The 12,500-nt window shown below is 44.2% G+C and overlaps 1 protein-coding gene across 6 annotated transcripts in view; it reads right to left on the reverse strand.

Annotated features, from left to right (window-relative positions):
* The window catches only part of LOC130198609 (disco-interacting protein 2 homolog C), a 141,837-nt gene that overhangs the window by 51,401 nt on the left and 77,936 nt on the right, over positions 1-12,500 (reverse strand). For all 6 annotated transcript variants that reach the window (XM_056421838.1, XM_056421837.1, XM_056421835.1 and 3 more), the window contains exons 2-3: positions 8,175-8,246; positions 2,635-2,745 (exon numbers count right to left, since the gene is read on the reverse strand). In XM_056421838.1, coding sequence (XP_056277813.1) covers positions 2,635-2,745; positions 8,175-8,246 — 183 coding nt within the window. The remainder of the gene's footprint in view (positions 1-2,634; positions 2,746-8,174; positions 8,247-12,500) is intronic.

Here is a 12,500-nt window from a genome sequence, read left to right on the forward strand (position 1 = left end):
GAGTGTAAGCTCGTGAAACCAGAGGCGGCGTTAACGTTAGCTTAACGTTAGCTTCTCACATGGTTTACAGTTCAATAACGTTAAAGATAAAGATCCAATCAAACTTTTTTCTCTCCCATTAATCACCTCCGGACTCGTCAGATTGACCCGTCGACCCTTTGGAGGGCCGTGGACCTCCAGACTGACCGACAGGAACCGTATGGTCTCCACCTCGAGCTGCTTCCTCGTTTATATGAATCGATCTAATATTGTCAGATACGATTTATCAAATCTCAATTCATGAAGCTCTCAATACTTCTGTGCTTTGTGAGATACTTGACTTGTAATACAAGACGGACGTCTGTTTGGCTGCTGTCTGTGTCTGTGTGTGTGTGTGTGTGTGTGTGTGTGCGTTTAAATGTGCTAAAGCAGCTTTTCTTTTTAAATTCAGTTCGTTAAAATTGTTTTACTTTATGTCAGACGGAGCTAAAAAAACTCTACGACAGCATGTGGGAATACACACACACACACACACACACACACAGACTGATCCAGGATCTTTTATTATTGGACTATCTGGATCGTTAACCCCACAAATGTCACCACGGCAAATTCTCCCGGATTAACTTTGTATGGGAGACCACTGAGAATAATTTTAAAATCCCCAGTTAATCCGATATTAATCTTCACAAGAAAACCACACGGAACAAAACCAAACAATGCGTCTCGCAAGAGTTTATTTTTTATTTCGTGGAAAACCGGTGCCAAACACAGGATGGTGTGCAGAGGAACACAAGAGAATATCACACGGGGAACTTGTGTCAGGATCAGGATGACTGTTCCTCAACTGTTTACATGAAAGAGCACCAGACAACTGAAGCAGTATTGTTCCACTGTTCCACGTGGGTCTGCTTTCTCAACTGCAGTTAAGCAGAGCCACTGTTTGCCCCCCAAAAATTATAATTTGATTAACGGGTTGCGAAATATTCTTACAACACGTTGCGGCATCCTTCCGTCCTGTCTAACACAAGACCCTCGACACCAGAGAGCACAATTAAAGCAGAATAAAGCTAGAGCTTATTTCACTCTTTGCACTGCAACCTTCAACTTTTCTAGACATTAGTGTCTTAAAGCTGCATTCTCTCTTCTGACCACCAGGGGGCGACTCTTCTGGTTGTATAGAAGTATATCCTTCATGTGTTAAAGCTGCATATCTCTAGTGACCACCAGGGGGCGACTCCTCTAGTTGTATAGAAGTTTATCCTTCATTTGTCAAATCTGCATTCTCTCTCCTGACCACCAAGGGGCGACTCCTCTGGTTGTATAGAAGTCTAGATAATGACTCTACTTCTCTCTTGATGTATTCCCTCAGTAAACATTGTAAACATGAGTTTATGTCTCAGTCTCTAGTTTCAAGTCTTCTTCTATACAGCATGATGTCATCATTTAGTACTTTATGGTCATTTAGAGCCAAACAGACTCTGCTTTATGGCTACTGTCTATCTCTAAGTCACTCCTCAGCAGTCCAAATATGGTAACTTCCTGTTTATCAGTTGCAGAAATTATAGATGGCGACAGCCAAATCGCCAAACTCGAGACTTCAAACCAACAGGTCACCAAGACTGTGTTAGACTCTTCTTCTCTACAGTTAGTGGAGGTTATATGAGAAAGGTCCAAAAATAATGGATCCTACATTGCCCATAATGCAACTCCATGGCGACCCTCCCTGCTTGAGGTGAATGCCCGAGTCCGACCACAGCAATCAGTGAGAATTTCTCCAATTTCTAATGTGTGAAATTGGTAGAGAGTTTAGATATTTAACCCTCCTGTTACCTTTAGGGTCAATTTGACCCCATTCAATGTTTAATGTCGGTGTTCTTTCGGGTCAAACATATAAGAACTAGAACGGGCACTCGGTAGAGCGCATACCTTCACATATCACAAGATTGGGCATTGAATTATGAACATTTTGGCATTAGTTGCATGCCAATTGGATAAAAATTGACCGTGCTATGGTAAAAAGAAGATGTTGACTTTTTTATGACCTTGACCTTTGACCCAATCGATCCCAAAATCTAATCAAATGGTCCCCGGATAATAACCAATCATCCCACCAAATTTCATGCGATTCGGCTTAATACTTTTTGACTTATGCGAGTAACACGCATACAAATAAATAAATAAATAAATAAATACACGACGATCAAAACATAACCTTCCGCATTTTCAATGCGAAGGTAAATATCAACTTTTTAATATATTTAAAGGGCTATTTAGGTAGTCAACAAACAAACATAAAGTACCTCACACTTAAACTTGGAAAACAATATTAATTCTAATAATTTTCTGGAGGTTTTAATTGTTGGGGTCAAATTGACCCCAAGGGTAAAATATGTCAGTAAATATAAAGGTAACAGGAGGGTTAAACATTGAATGGGGTCAAATTGACTCTAAGGTAACAGGAGGGTTAATATTGCAGTAACTCTAAGTCCTTCTTTAAATATAAAACATTGACGATATTATCTTGAACTCCAGTTTTCCTCATTGATATGCAGAGTTGACTGTGATGACATCAACTCTCTGATAGAAAGAGAGACAACCCCAGGGAGACGAAACGTCCCACAGATGCGGTCAAGGACAAAGCGTCCCTCTCACCTGATCGATAACGTTCGTCTCTGGAGCCGGAAGACCGCCGGCGGTGGTACCGGGAGGACGAGGACGGGGTGACCGGGGCTCTCCTCTCCAGGCCCATGGACGACTCCATTCCTGGAACGGAAAGGATCAGATTTCATGTTCACAATCTAAAATGAATAATTGGTGAGAAAATGGTGAATTCTTTGTTTTTGTGCACACTCATTTTTGCTTTTCTTTGTAAATAAATCGTTGATCAATGACAGAAATACCTCACAAGGGGGCGAGGTGAATTTACAGTTTGTCTTTTTCTTTTTCTTCAGCGTCGAAGTAATTAAAATGTTACACTGCAGACAGGAACTACTAATAGATCATTAGGCTTACTTTAATTTATGCTAGTCAGAGGTTATCTTTACGATTATCTTAATTTGGTCTCAGGGGGTTTTGATAATCCCCGACCTTAAACAAACCAAACAGCCTAATAACTGAGCAAATAAAAAGCCAGCCAAGACACACACACACACACACACACACACACACACACACACACACACACACACACACACACACACACACACACACACACACACACACACACACACACACACACACACACACACACACACACACACACACACACACACACACACACACACACACACACACACACACAAACCATATACCAATTCTTCCCCCTAAAATGTAATGATTTCGGGTGTGTATGACTTGCGTTGGGCGAGTCCCCACAATGTGACTATATTCATGTCCCCACAAGACATGTAAAACACTCTCTCTCTCTCACTTACACACACACCCACACACACACACACATGCACACAAACCATATACAAAGTATTCACCCTAAAATGTAATGATTTAGGGTGTGGGTGACTTGCGTTGGGCGAGTCCCCACAATGTGACTATATTCATGTCCCCACAAGACATGTAAAACACTCTCACACACACACACACACACAGTAAATAAATCCAGTTATTTAACCACAATGCTTTTTTCTGTCTCACCTGAGTCAGCATGACACTATTTACGATATTATTGATTAGTTTGGCTGTAAAAATCTGTTGAGACATAATTGAAACCTGAAGATCTACAAATGAAGACGCAGTAAAACAAACCTGAAAAACTAGAAACGCTTTAAAGATTTTCGAAGCCATGTGAGAGCTATACACCTGTGTGCCTGCACACACTCACACTCTCTCTCTCTCACACACACACTCAGAGTAGAAACCCACCTCCCTCCACACCAATCAATAAGTCTGATGATAATAACCACCCCGGTACCGAGGGCTACGAGCGCTCCGGAGCCGCTGATCTACGAGCATCCATCCCGGCGTCACACCTCCACCCTCCTCCGTCTTCATTAGAGCTCTCCAAAGTATCGCTGCTGCAGCTCGGGAGAGAAGCTCAAAGTTGATTAGCCGACCATGTAACGACTACCCGGCGCTGCAATAAATGACGGATCTGGGAAATACCCGGTCTGTATCCCCTGGGGAGGTCTGGGTGGATGGTTTCCCCTCTCCTGACTTGTTGTACCGCCTCTTTAAAAAATGTCCCTCTCGTTTCTTCTTTCCCGACTTATTTTGGCTGCAGATTTTCCGTATACCTATTTCTTTGTTTGTCTATTTTGAAATATGGAATATTCTCACGTGTAGAGATTTCACGAGCGTTTTTTAACTACTCTGAGGACTGTCGTGATAGTCGTGGTCCCCAGAGGATAACTCCGACTGACTTTTCCTGTGTCGCCACCAGAAGGTCAACGTTGTAATGTAAACTGTGAGATCTCTCAAAATCTACTGGATGAATTGGTACATGCATTCTTACAGATATTCATGGTCCCCAGAGGATGAATCCTATTGACTTTGCTGATCCTTTGACTTTTCCTGTGCCGCCACCAGAAGGTCAACGTTTTAAAGCAACCTGTGATATCTCTCTACATCTACTGTGCTCAATTGGTACATCATTTGATACAGATGCTCATGGTCCCCAGAGGATGAATCCTATCGATTTAGCTGATCCTTTGACTTTTCCTGTGCCGCCACAAGATGGTCAACATTTAATGTAACCTGTGATATTTCTCTACATCTACTAGATGAATTGGTACATGCATTCATACAGATATTCATGGTCCCCAGAGGATGACTCCTACAGACTTTGCTGATCCTTTGAATTTTCCTGTGCCGCCACAAGAAGGTCAAAGTTGTAATGTAACCTGTGAGATTTCTCAAAATCTACTAGATGAATTGGTAAATACAGATATTCATGGTCCCCAGAGGATGACTCCTATAGACTTTACTGATCCTTTGACCTTTCCTGTGCCGCCACAAGATGGTCAACGTTTTAATGTAACCTGTGACAACCCCTCAAAATCTACGAGATGAATTGGTACATGCATTCATATAGATATTCATGGTCCCCAGAGGATGACTCCTACAGACTTTGCTGATTCTTTGAATTTTCCTGTGCCGCCACAAGAAGGTCAAAGTTGTAATGTAACCTGTGAGATATCAAAATCGAGATGAATTGGTACATACAGATATGCATGGTCTCCAGAGGATAAATCCATACTGAACTTGGTGATGCCTATTTTCTCTCCCAGTGGGGAATGCAGTTTGCGCGGTATTTGTTTTCCCATCTCGTCTTCAGCCATGTCACCATGGGTCACGTTTTGTATGCAGCCACTGCTGGGAAAAACAATTAGGTAGCTTCCATCCAATAAATAAATCCTCCATCTGACATGATGTTAATTCCTCGGTTACACTCAGTCCAACTGATACTGCTCGGCCCAGTGGAACCTCAAAGGAAATCAATGCCGGCCACTCATTCATTCCCTTTCTGTCAACCTCAAGAGGAGGAAAGACACTAAATCCGATAAAGAGAAGCGACGGATGAAGTGGAAGACCCCGGCACCTCAAGCGCCCGACGGGGTGTCGTTCCCACGTGTTTATGTTTTAATACGTTGAAAACACTCTTAATTTGGACCAAATACTAAATTGTAATATATATATATATATATATATATGTAATAATAGAATATTGCCACACAGTTGCCAAACTGACAATACAATATATTACTATCCTAGAATACGAATAATATATACAAAAAAAAGAACTATTTTGTCTCCCCAATAGTAGGATTGATCCGTTAATAGAGGAACAACAATTATGAACCCAACGCCGGAGAACTCGAGGGAAGCTTTGCCAATCGCTTTGGAGGTAGTGGAGAAACACCTCCAGGAGGTTGATGATATTCTCCCGGAGAAGCTGACGGCTTTGGATAACCTCAGACTTTACAAGAACAGCTTGAAGGTCGTGGACTAGTGGCAGATTCAATTATCCGAGCATCCCACTGCAGACTCGTCAGGAAGTTATTATTCCAGGTTGCCAGACAACAGGCTTCTCGCTGCAAGACATTTGTTCTCGGTCTGGGCGAAGACTTCGAGACGAGGGGCCAGCTGAGGTTCCTCTGGCATCGGAGCGGGATGATCGTTATCGGCCGATATGCAGTATTATTAATAATATGCCGTCTGGGACGTAAGCAGAAATGCTTTTTATTCGCTGAGGGTTGATTTTGCGACTTTGTGAACAACACACGGTGGCAGTGTCGGAGCTCACATTCCGGAGGTTCCCATTGAGATACACCGTGATGCGTTCAAGCTCTACTTGGGAGAATAATTGTAAAAGTCAATGAAAAATTTGTAAAATTGAAGATGTTTTCAAAGTAATATGAAATAGATCTTAAAGACTATCTATGACACTGACTCTAAGCAGATGAGACCACATCAATAAAAACCTACCGAAGCCAATATCTGTTAATGAATACAAATTACATATTTCAATTATGAATCATTTGAACTGTGTGTTTTTTAGGCTAATAACTATAAATGATCATAACAAAGTAAAAGTATAATATTTATATTTTTTTACGGTTCACACTGAAATTCGTGGTGAAAATAAATTGATAATTTTAGACCAGCTGCGATAACGAAACAAAAAAAAAACAGACAACCTGCGTCGGCCGATAAGACTGCGAAAAGAAACCTGATCTCAAAAAATTATATTTGCCGCCCGATTTTCTTCTGCCGATTCAATATGTGACTCAAATTTTTGGGATTCTTGGGATACTAAACACCGATAATAACGTAATAATGGTGATTTAATAATAATTGAAGGGGGGGCGACTATTTAATAATAAAATGCATTTTGTGGGGATTGATATTGAAAAGGACGGCGTTCTGGATCTTACGAGACCAAAAGTCCCCTCTGAGTCAACTGAACCCAAAACTGAACTCAATCTGTGGAACCGTGTTAATCCGGGTACGGGGGGAGACCCCCTGACTTTGAACGCTTTAATCAAAACCACATCAACCCGACTGTGAGGAGCGGCGCCGATTAACGGGCCTCGGGGTCGAAGTACATCACAGGAAAGGAAGCCGTGTCCCTGATGTGTGTGTGTGTGTGTGTGTATTTTGGGGGGGCGTGCACAAGGGACTGTGTGTCATCCGGTTCCGCTCACAGCGAACTAGGGATCACCCCCCCACTGGGCCTGGATGTGAATACCACATATTTTCTCCATCCCACACCCTTCATTCCTTCTCATAATGCACTCCCTAACACACACACACACACACACACGTCCCATCCTCAGCGTCCTTTGAGGTCCGACTATAACATCCATCTGGTTCGCGTTACCAAAAACTCAACCGGCGATGATTTTATTCAATGTAAGAAGACCATGATCAACACACATCCAATATGAGAGTCTATTGGGAAAATAAAGAAACATCTAAATAAAGAAATGAAGGGATGTGTGTCCTGGTTAAACATCCGACACTGAGGTCCAAAGCTTGGAGGTCTGAAAGGAAAACGGAATCATTTCACACCCAAATGTGTCGGTTTCTATTGGTGGATGTCGAGTTCTTCACAACACACACATCTCTTATTTTATTTTTAGGATACTTGCTAGTTTCTCCAATGTTTCCAAACCATGTTGGAGGATTCATTTATCTTCAGAGTCCAACATGTGGGCCTTGTTGCTCCGCGACTGAAGGAAGCTCCTCAGATGTCCAAGCACCTTAAATACAGTGTTTCTGACTTTGTTTACTCGTAAATTATTCCTGTGATTCACACCCGTGAAGGTGTTTGAGAATATTCTTCTATTTTCTATGTGATTGGTATGAGTTTTCATATTTCTATTTTTAGGCTTCTGCTCTGAAAATGGCATCCCCAAACTAAAAAGACTGTATCTCTGCAACCACTAGGGCTATTTTAATCATTTTTACCTATTCAAACATTTTCTTCTTTTGTTCAGACGTGTACAAATCAGTCTATATGTTACTGGGTAAGAGTAAATGAAGATGGCACACAGAAAAAATAACAATTTCAGGTTCGAATTGAAAAAAAGCACTTCCAGGATGATTATATGTTTGTAATGAGGCAGTGGAAAAGTTTAAAACTCTCACAATATCAATAAATACCCCGGACCCCCTATTTTTTTATTATTCTTAAAGCGCTGCATTAAAAAGAGGTGGAGGACGCTGGGTTCTACCTGGTGTTTGGGGGAAGAAGGCTCCAATCAGCTTGGATCTCTTCTTCTCATAGCCCTTCTGCGTGATGTCACCTGTCAGAGGGAAACACAGAGAGACTTTGTTTATTCTTCGTTATATTAAAGTATTAAAGTATTACAGACGCCCACAAAGTTATTATATAACCCCTCGGCACCTTCAGTGGTATTAACGCTTAGAAAACCAAATATCAAAAGGATAAAACACGAATAAGAGATACATGAACGAAAAATAAATGACGGAGAAACATACACAAGCAAACATTTAATGTATGTGATCCACAAAGAGCTTCAATGTGAGCGTTTAAAACACACGAGCAGGTGTACACATGATGCGGATGCACTTCATCCGCCTCTCACCGCGCCTCGAAACCTGCTGTCCGACCCCCTGAGGCGATAAATCAAACCCACCCCAGGGTGCCATCTGCAGGTTACCAACGCCGGCGGGTGGAGTTTGTCACATTTGCAAAAGAAGGTTTAAAAAAATGAAAAATAAACATTGTGTGCGTGACTCCAGCCCAACGTGTATTCTGAGGTGAATGAATGAAATAAACGGTTTCTTTGTGAAAAAAGGCGACGGAAGCATCGTGGGGATTTCAGAGCTGAGAGACGAACCATCGGGGTGTCGAAAGGTAATGGTGTTGAAAGAGAGAGAGAGAGAGAGAGAGAGAGAGAGAGAGAGAGAGAGAGACGTGGGTAATGCAGTTTGTAAAGTGCTGAGAGGGGCGGATGAAGACCCGTCCGTCAAACCGACGGGGCAACGAGCCCCCTGAGAGAAGAGGAGACGCTCGTCTGAGTCCAAAGAAACGATGAAGGGTAAGTATCCTCGAGTAACTGAAAAGCTTCTTCTTCCTTCTCCTTCTTCTCCTTCTCCTTCTTCTTCTTCTTCTTCCTTCTCCTTCTCCCTTCTCCTTCTCCTTCTTCTTCTTCTCCTTCTCCTCCTTCTTCTTCCTTCTCCTTCTTCTTCTCCTTCTTCCTTCTCCTTCTCCTTCTCCTTCTTCCTTCTCCTTCTTCTTCTCCTTCTCCTTATTGTCCTTCTCCTTCTTCCTTCTCCTTCTTCTTCGTCCTTCTCCTTCGTCGTCGTCCTTCTTCTTCTTCTCCTTCTTCGTCGTAGTCGTCATCTCCTTCTCCTTCGTCGTCTCCTTCTCCTTCGTCGTCCTTCTTCTTTTTCTTCTCTTTTGTCGTCGTCGTCCTTCTCCTTCTTCTCCTTCATCGTCGTCGTCCTTCTTCTTCTTCTTCTCCTTCTTCGTCGTAGTCGTCATCTCCTTCTCCTTCGTCATCTCCTTCTCCTTCGTCGTCCTTCTTCTTTTTCTTCTCTTTTGTCGTCGTCGTCCTTCTCCTTCTTCTCCTTCATCGTCGTCGTCCTTCTTCTTCGTCATCTCCTTCTCCTTCGTCGTCGTCCTTCTTCTTCTTCTTCGTCGTCGTCTCCTTCTCCTTCGTCGTCATCGTCCTTCTTCTTCTCCTTCGTCGTAGTCCTTCTTCTTCTTCTCCTTCTTCTTTGTCTTCTTCTTCTTCTTCTTCCATAAAAAGATATGATGATATAATCCTTTATTTGTCCCGCAGTGGGGAAATGTAAAGGAGTACAGCAGCAAGTGTGTGTGTGTGTGTGTGTGTGTGTGTGTGTGTGGGGGGTAAAGTGCACACGAGACATTAAATATAACAATAAATAAAACAGTCTACGCGAGCTGAATAATATATACAGCTGGAAAACAATAAACCTCACGTATGAGCTTCCTCACATATTTTGCTTCAGCTATGAAACAGTAAAACATTTTATTGAGCGACGTCCTTCAGCGCAGGCGGAATTTATTTCATCTTAGATGTGACTGTGCTGCGTCACACGAGAGCACAACGAGCCAGAGGTGAAGGGCCTCACAGGTGAAGGGCCTCCGTCACAGGTGAAGGGCCACCGTCACAGGTGAAGGGCCTCACAGGAGAAGGGCCTCCGTCACAGGTGAAGGGCCTCACAGGAGAAGGGCCTCCGTCACAGGTGAAGGGCCTCACAGGAGAAGGGCCTTCATCACAGGTGAAGGGCCACCGTCACAGGTGAAGGGCCACCGTCACAGGTGAAGGGCCTTCATCACAGGTGAAGGGCCTCACAGGTGAAGGGCCTCCGTCACAGGTGAAGGGCCACCGTCACAGGTGAAGGGCCTCACAGGTGAAGGGCCTCCGTCACAGGTGAAGGGCCACCGTCACAGGTGAAGGGCCACCGTCACAGGTGAAGGGCCTTCATCACAGGTGAAGGGCCTCACAGGTGAAGGGCCTCCGTCACAGGTGAAGGGCCACCGTCACAGGTGAAGGGCCACCGTCACAGGCGAAGGGCCTCACAGGTGAAGGGCCTCCGTCACAGGTGAAGGGCCACCGTCACAGGTGAAGGGCCTTCATCACAGGTGAAGGGCCACCGTCACAGGTGAAGGGCCACCGTCACAGATGAAGGGCCTCCGTCACAGGTGAAGGGCCTCCGTCACAGGTGAAGGGCCAACGTCACAGGTGAAGGGCCACCGTCACAGGTGAAGGGCCTCCGTCACAGGTGAAGGGCCTCACAGGTGAAGGGCCTCCGTCACAGATGAAGGGCCACCGTCACAGGTGAAGGGCCTTCATCACAGGTGAAGGGCCACCGTCACAGGAGAAGGGCCTCCGTCACAGGTGAATTGCCTTCATCACAGGTGAAGGGCCACCATCACAGGTGAAGGGCCGCCTTCCTGTTTCCTGCAACCGTGAGATTTTAAAACGAGTGTTTTGTTTGATAATTAATAATAAAGCTATATATCTACAAAAATGCCAAATATTCCATCGTAAAAAATGTGTACCTGCTCATTCTCACACACCCTAAATGTGCTCTCTCTCTCTCTCTCGCTCTCTCTCTCTCTCTCTCTCTCGCTCTCTCTCTCTCTCTCGCTCTCTCTCGCTCTCTCACGTCAAGCGAAGGAGAAGACGAGTTAGATTTTGACTTCTGCATTTTTATCTATGCAAATATTTCAGTTTCACTCACTCATTCACACAAGTTGAGACTGCAGGATGACTAAGTGAATATTTTTTATTTCAAACAGCCTGAGTGACGCTAAATCCTCCTTAAACACACGTTCATGGTTCATGTGACTAACTGTGGACACGGACGTCATCGATGATGTCAGTGTGTGCGTGTGTGTGTGTGTGTGTGTGTGTGTGTGTGTGTGTGTGGACACAATTAGCATCTCTGGTAGGGGAGCTCGCTGTCCCGCAGAGAGGAAGAGGAGACTCAGAGAGGGATGAAGGGAGGGAGGTCTGACCTTGTCCTCAACGTGGCGACTTCCTGAAGTGACGCTCGGCCTTCTGGGATTTCACCGGCGAGAGAGGACATTTAAACTCTCTATCCAGTCAAACCCACACGATGAACACTGTGTTCCTGAATGCCACCTTTATTAAATATGAAACGTATTTGTCGAGCTACTTCCGTGTTTAAGTATTTATCTTTAAAGACTGTTTGCATGTAAAGAGCGCGAGACGCACACACACCTGGGTATATAGTTTCCTCAGACGTTATTATCATTGCTATGACAACGTTGTTTTATATTTGCCGCCTTGAACCGCTGCAAAATCATGTTTTGACAGAAGCACCCAAACGTCCGTCTCCGTTGTGAGAGTGAAGCGGTCGTTCATGACGACGGAGGGATGAAGATCTTTAAATAGAGGCGGAGGGAGGAGGGAGGATGACTCAGGCACCGCCTGCTCCTTCTGCCGCTGAGAACCGGCCGGAGCGAGTGGGCGGAACTGTGAGGAGGTTTCCTGTTTACACGCGCGCACACACACACACACACAGACACACACACACACACACACACACACACACACACGCACACACGCACACACGCACACACGCACGCGAACACAGCGCCTGACAACATGTTTTATATCACAGCACTTTGTAGCGAGAGGCCAAGATGGAACGTCTGACGTCAAACGCTCTGAATCACACACAGAAAGTTTTTACTTTTGGCCAGTTTGACCCAGACAAGAAATAAACTTCTGAAAACACGAGCTGCAATAAAACTGTTGAAACAAGGTACTGAAACGTTGGGAACACGTCACCTTTTCTTAGGTTTTAACCAGGCGGGAGTCCATAAGTGTGTTAAAGCTGCATTTTCTCTGCTGACCACCAGGGGGAGACTTCTCTGGTTGTATAGAAGTCTATACTTCATGTGTTAAAGCTGCATTCTCTCTACTGTCCACCAGGGGGCGACTCATCTGGTTGTATATCATTCTATGCTTCATGTGTTAAAGCTGCATTCTCTCTCCTGACCACCAGGGGGCGACTAATCGGGTTGTATAGAA

This window comes from Pseudoliparis swirei, chromosome 8 (genome assembly GCF_029220125.1).
Source record: "Pseudoliparis swirei isolate HS2019 ecotype Mariana Trench chromosome 8, NWPU_hadal_v1, whole genome shotgun sequence".
Lineage (NCBI taxonomy): Eukaryota > Metazoa > Chordata > Actinopteri > Perciformes > Liparidae > Pseudoliparis > Pseudoliparis swirei.